The 6122-nt window shown below is 35.6% G+C and overlaps 1 protein-coding gene across 1 annotated transcript; it reads right to left on the reverse strand.

Moving 5' to 3' along the window:
- Positions 1-267: 267 nt before the first annotated feature.
- Positions 268-3359, reverse strand: LOC131957879 (BMP-binding endothelial regulator protein-like). Its single transcript, XM_059322693.1, has 3 exons — positions 3212-3359; positions 703-839; positions 268-351 (listed from the first exon to the last, which is right to left on the reverse strand). The coding sequence occupies exons 1-3, from the start codon at positions 3311-3313 to the stop codon at positions 336-338; spliced, it is 255 nt and encodes an 84-aa protein (XP_059178676.1). The 5' UTR covers positions 3314-3359; the 3' UTR covers positions 268-335.
- Positions 3360-6122: the final 2763 nt, after the last annotated feature.

A 6122-nucleotide genomic window follows, 5' to 3' on the forward strand; every position in this document is an offset into this window, starting at 1 on the left:
CACAATTTTTCTTATATATATACTACTTTTCATAATGGGTGTGGAGGGAATTTTCTTTTAGATCCACCTCTGGTGCCACACCATAAACGCTTGTGTTTTACATTTGACGGAAAACTTACTTTGGTTTTTATAGTCCATATGAACTCTTAAACAGGATTTCTTCATTATAGTTCGGTCTTCTAACTGAGCAACTTTCATTCTTCATGTTGCCCCCCCCCCCCCCATTAGCAAATAAATTAAACGAACAAATAAAATTAATCATTTAATTCTTGTATTAGCAACTGCAAAGCTTGTGGCTGTTCCACTTGGTTTTAGTATTGTATGTAAAGATGTTCTTACTTGCCTAAAAATCTGAGGATAGAAAACAAAACATTACAACTGTGACCACAGAAAGTGTGCAACATAACTGTGTTCATATTAAGTGTGTCATTACAACTGTGTACATAAAGAGTGTCATTACAATTGTGTCCATAAAGAGTGTCATTACAACTGTGTCTATAAAGAGTATAATTACAACTGTGTCCACAAAGAAGTCATTACAACTGTGTCTATAAAGAGTGTCATTACAACTATGTCCACAAAAAAGTGTCATTACAACTGTGTCTATAAAGAGTGTCATTACAACTGTGTCTAAAAGGAGTGACATCACAACTGTCCGAAACCTCTCACATGTAAGATTTTTAAAAATTTAACCCAACTCACGGAAAACAGCCGCAGCAAGGACTTGAAACTTCACCAGGTGCACATGGATGGTAACCACAGCTGATCATATAACAATGGACTTGACCACCAGAACAGTGACAACTATCGCAGGAAGAACCCTGGAAGGTATGCCCCTCCTGGTAGTGAAGAAGAGAGATGAAAGGGAGTTAAAATGTTGATTTAATTCAGGAACATAGTATTACTAGAGCGTTAATTTTACCTTGACAAGTCAAACTTACAGATCGAATGTAATCGCGCGCTAATTTATTAAACCATATGCCAGAATTTTTTCTACCGAAGGCGTTTGTTTTTTCGTTTGTGATTGCGTTGTGTTTGTGTTTTCGTTTGTGTTGTGTTGTGTTGTTTTTGTGTTGTGTTGTGTTAAGTTTTGTTCTGTTTCCAGGTTGGTACATTTAAAAAAGATTTATCGTTGTGGAGCTAGTATATATATATATATATATATATATATATATATATATATATATATATATATATATATATATATATATATATATATATATATATATATATATATATATATATATATATACTAGTTGTATGTCATTGCTTTGCTATGATGTAAAATAAATTGAAAGTAGTACTCTGAAGAAATAAGAAAAAACACACAATATAGGCCGTCAAAACAAAATAATTTATCACTCTAAACCAGGGGTCTCCAAACTTTTCAGTCCGAGGGCCGCATTAACTATCAAATTTCAGTTCGAGGGCCAGTTTCTTCCAGGCATGTCTTTGATTTTTCTGGGCAAAGTTCCGCAGCCATCACCAACAAAAGTTTTTTTTCCGTGGACAAAAATATCTCCGCGGGCCGAATGAGAGGACCTCGCGGGCCGCATCCGGCCCGCGGGCCGTAGTTTGGAGACCCCTGCTCTAAACAAACCAAAAACGCACAATACAACAAAAAAGAATTACGCAACTCAATCTGTTTTGTAATCCTTGTAAAAAAAAAACAATTTGACATAATGATTCCTAGAATATTAATTAGGACAAGTGAACTAGGGGAAATAATCACTCTCTTAAAATAACTATGTATATTTCTACAAATTTAATTGTAAATATCAAAACAAATCAATAATTACTTTTGTATGTAATATAGTTGCTTAACACTATTCGTTTTTACCTAAATATGTTGTCTAAAATCAGAATTAAATATATTATTATAATTAATGCTAAAATATTTTACCTTAATGAAAGTTGGTTCAACTTCATTCACCACTGACCAGCCACTTTAGTTGAAGTATCCTACCCAGCAAAAACCTAGGTGTGACATTAATGTCACTCTACACAATTGTGGTGGTGAGGGGGGGGGGATAACCAACTAAGAGTGAACATAGCGTCCGTTTTTAGATGACTGTTCTAAACATAAATATACAATTATACATATACGAACCGACCCGCGGCGTATCATACGTTGCTATTTAGTTGTTTTATTTTCTACATTTCAGTAATTCATAATTTGTGAATTCGACAGTACCAATGCTGCCACTGAAAATATTTGCTTTAAAATACTATCAGTTGGTCGTTAAGGACGATAAACCCCCCACCCTCCTTTCCACCCACACCTACCCTACACTCCCCCGTGAAAGCAGCCTCCTCTTAGTTACCTTCCCTAAGTTTAAAATCGTTTCAAACTAAATTATCTGCCCCTAATAGCCGTCACTAAACCTGGCTATACGATTGTAAACATTTAGCGTGAACCACAGCTCACGAGACTATGTGGGGGTGGGGGTGGTAGGGATATGCCTAGAGAGGAAGAGAGGGGCTTGCTAGGCGCGCTTAGAGCTTGTTGTTTTCTACGGTATCCAAGAAGAGAATTATATATATATATATATATATATATATATTCATAATTACTTTAAAGATGCCGTAACAGTATACAAAATGAAGGTAGGCATACTTACTTGACAGATGCCTTTAAAATATATTTTAAAGTGAAGTGGGCATATTACTGGATTTACATATATATTAACATATAATGTAATGAATATACGAATATTTTTTTAAAAGATGCCCCTACAGTGTATAAAAATAAATATGGAAATAATTACTGTACATATGTCCTTGAAAATATGGGCATATTACTTTTAAGATGCCCTTATAGTGTATAGGAATAATCTGGGTAATTTAGTTTAGGGATTTACTATACTAAATAAATATCATACCCATTAAAATGCATTAAGGGAATATAAATGACTACCCTTTACTAATGCCCGCTATTTCTTTAGAAGTCTTAGGACTCGGACAGTATAATGTCAAAACGAGGGATAGACGATTGAGCATTACAATTTGCAATAGGTGAAATTGGCTTATTAATAAAATCTCAACTATTTTGTTTAACTACAAAAAAAAAAAAAAAAAAAAAAAAGAAAAACTTCTTTGGATGGTCCCCTGGAGTGGGTGCCTGGAGTCTGGGCCACATAGGCCTCCTCCCTCTCTGCACGCCACTGTTATTTAGCTACATTGTGTCTGTGGTGCTAGGTATTGAACCTACCTCAATGTGCATCCCAAGGTAAGTACAACCAGTAGCCAATGGCGAACCAAGCACAACCGCAGCAAGAGAAAACAAAACGCACACAATCAGCGAGATTTTCATCTTGTTGTTTGATTATTTTCACTAAGACTTTACTCGATTAAACACCAGTTTTAATCACAACCAACTATTTATATTTTAACTTCAACCTTAGATCGTGATCTTTGAATTATGGACCAAAATTAAAAACGTGACGAGAAGATAAGACAGTCTTAAAATAAATTTTGCCATGTTGAAAATTCAGTTTTTATGGGAATTGTTAATCATCAGCAGTATAAAAAAAATTTAAAAAATGATTAAAAGCGACGTTCGCATGTTTTAAGATAAAATAATAATTAAATAGCTATATATATATAGCCCCTTACATAAAGCTTACAGTATGAAGCGCAACGGGTTAAACTATTTACGAGGGAAGGAATTTGTAAGGGGTGGGGTAGCTATATCCACGTACCTGGGCTTATATTAATTAACTATCAGGTCAGTGCAAGTCCGGCTGAACCAGGGATATTTAAACACTAACCTTAGTCTAAACTTATATTTAAAAAAAAAACAGGGAGTTATCTCCCCTAAACTTTCTCGAACATTCTTATATAAAACAACAGGCTTTGTTACTCGGGATATAGACATGATTTTTTATCCATTATAAATACTAAAACTTTTAAAAATAGAATAGAATCTCGTAGAAAAAGAATTGCACAACAAGTGAACTCCAAACAAAATCTGCATAATAGTGCGGAATAAGGTAGACAAAGTTCCACTTCCTGTTATCGGAAATCGCTTAAAAGTTGATACGGTCATACAATTTTAATAAAATATTTATATATCAGAAATTTCATCAACCTAGCTGTAACGGTACTAAAGTTATCGTGTTTACAGATGCACACACACACACACACATAGACATACGGACAAAATTGCAAATCTATGTTTTTCCGACTCAGTGAGCCGTAAAACGTCGAGATTTGCAAAAATCTCGATTTTTTTTTGCACGATTTCAAGACTTTCTCTATACTTTGTATATACGAGAAAGTACAAAGGTCACAAAAAAAGGTAAAAATGAAAAATTTTATCGGATTATCAGATTATTGGAATTTTTGTGAACGTAAGGAGTATGGTTTTGACACACAATTTGATTAAATTCCGAGGTAGAAAATACATTTCACGGCTTGAAAACAATAAAAAGACAACCATTTCTTTTGGTCTATATATATTAAAATTTTGCACCGTCTGTTTACAAATCAACTGCATTTCGTATTATCTGATCACTTGATGTTAAATGATGGCCAGATTAAATATTTTCTGCCTTAGACAGACTTCAATAATAAAATAAGAACTCATTACCCGTGCACAAACTTCCAATCTCGAAATGGATGGTGTCATTTTAGTGCTTCAACAAGTGTAAAGGTTTCGGGAAAACGTGATCGGTTCACTTATGTTGTTTCGGCTGTCTTCCTTAAGTTATTGGCTTGTGACATTTGAACCTAATAATATGATGCACATTTTTAAAAATGTATTATACTCATTTTAATCTTTGTATACTTTTAATGCATTTTATATAAAAAAAAAGATAGTGTAATAACATTGTGTCATAAAATACATAAGTGTTTCTTTCGTTTGACAATACTTTTAGGGATCGTTTCTAGTTGGTCTTGACTAGACGTAGAGCAAAATTTAAATGCACCGAGTCCTCATCTCTATACACTAGAAATGGACTATGCAACTATCACGAAACTCAACAATGGGGTTGCGTCTATTCCTGTTCCCTTTAAGTCGAGAGACTTGGAGAGGATCCACCTGGGATATGGTCCGGGTGGCTTAAGGAAATCATGGGCCCCACCCTTTGCAACCAAGTCAACAACAGCAATCCTTGGTCTACCACAGGAAGAATGCCCAGACCTTTATCCAGCTGAAACACCCACTATTCAAGTACTCATCACTTCAAGAGGCAAACCAAACCTGCGTTGCAATATAATAAGACAGCTTATCAGCAATCATCAAATTCTTCTACTCAACTGTGGCAGAGCTGACACTTGGTACTTCTCCCCACAAGCCTCCGACGTCACCACAATGCACAACACATGCAAAACACACGGTCCATATACTTTGCAATTCTCACTTCACGAAAACGACAAAATCAATGGGACCCTCGGATGGGTACCACCTACACTTAACAATGCTCTACTCATACAAGCACTACGTCCTTATAGTAACAAAGGGCCATCCATAAACAAAATCCCACACAGTAATAACCGTAGCTTCTCTATCTACACCGATAATCCAACAACTATCCCACACTACATCAAAATAAACTATAAAAACAAATCACTCACTATCCTCATCGTAGCTTCTCTATCTACACCGATAATCCAACAACTATCCCACACTACATCAAAATAAACTATAAAAACAAATCACTCACTATCCTCATCGCAATCGCCGGGAGAAGACAAGCGTGTCAAATCTGTTCCTCCATCCTACAGTGGACAAACCATTGCCAACAAACGCCCTCAGACACTCCCCTACAAGAAGAACCAATAGAACAATCAACAACGCAAGCAACAACAGTAAATGCAAGCGCTCCATAGCTTGTCACCGCTAGCTTCAAACTTAGCAACGGAGCAGCTAACACCAGCACACAACAGCAAGACACCTCTAATCCCAAATTTCAAACCACCACAGCCCCTATGGCATCAGTTTAAATGACTTTACCGCATGTTTATTGCCATGTTTACCTCACGTTTACTAAATGTTTGCTAAATGTTTACCCTATTCGATACACCAAAAAAGACGAAATACCACGTAGAATTAAGTGGACCAGATGTTGGAGCGTGAACGAGGCTGCAAACAATTTGAACCATATTTAGCTAACTAG

Source organism: Physella acuta, unplaced genomic scaffold, assembly GCF_028476545.2.
Source record: "Physella acuta isolate Inbredline_101_S28 unplaced genomic scaffold, ASM2847654v3 ptg001275l, whole genome shotgun sequence".
Taxonomy (NCBI): Eukaryota; Metazoa; Mollusca; class Gastropoda; family Physidae; genus Physella; species Physella acuta.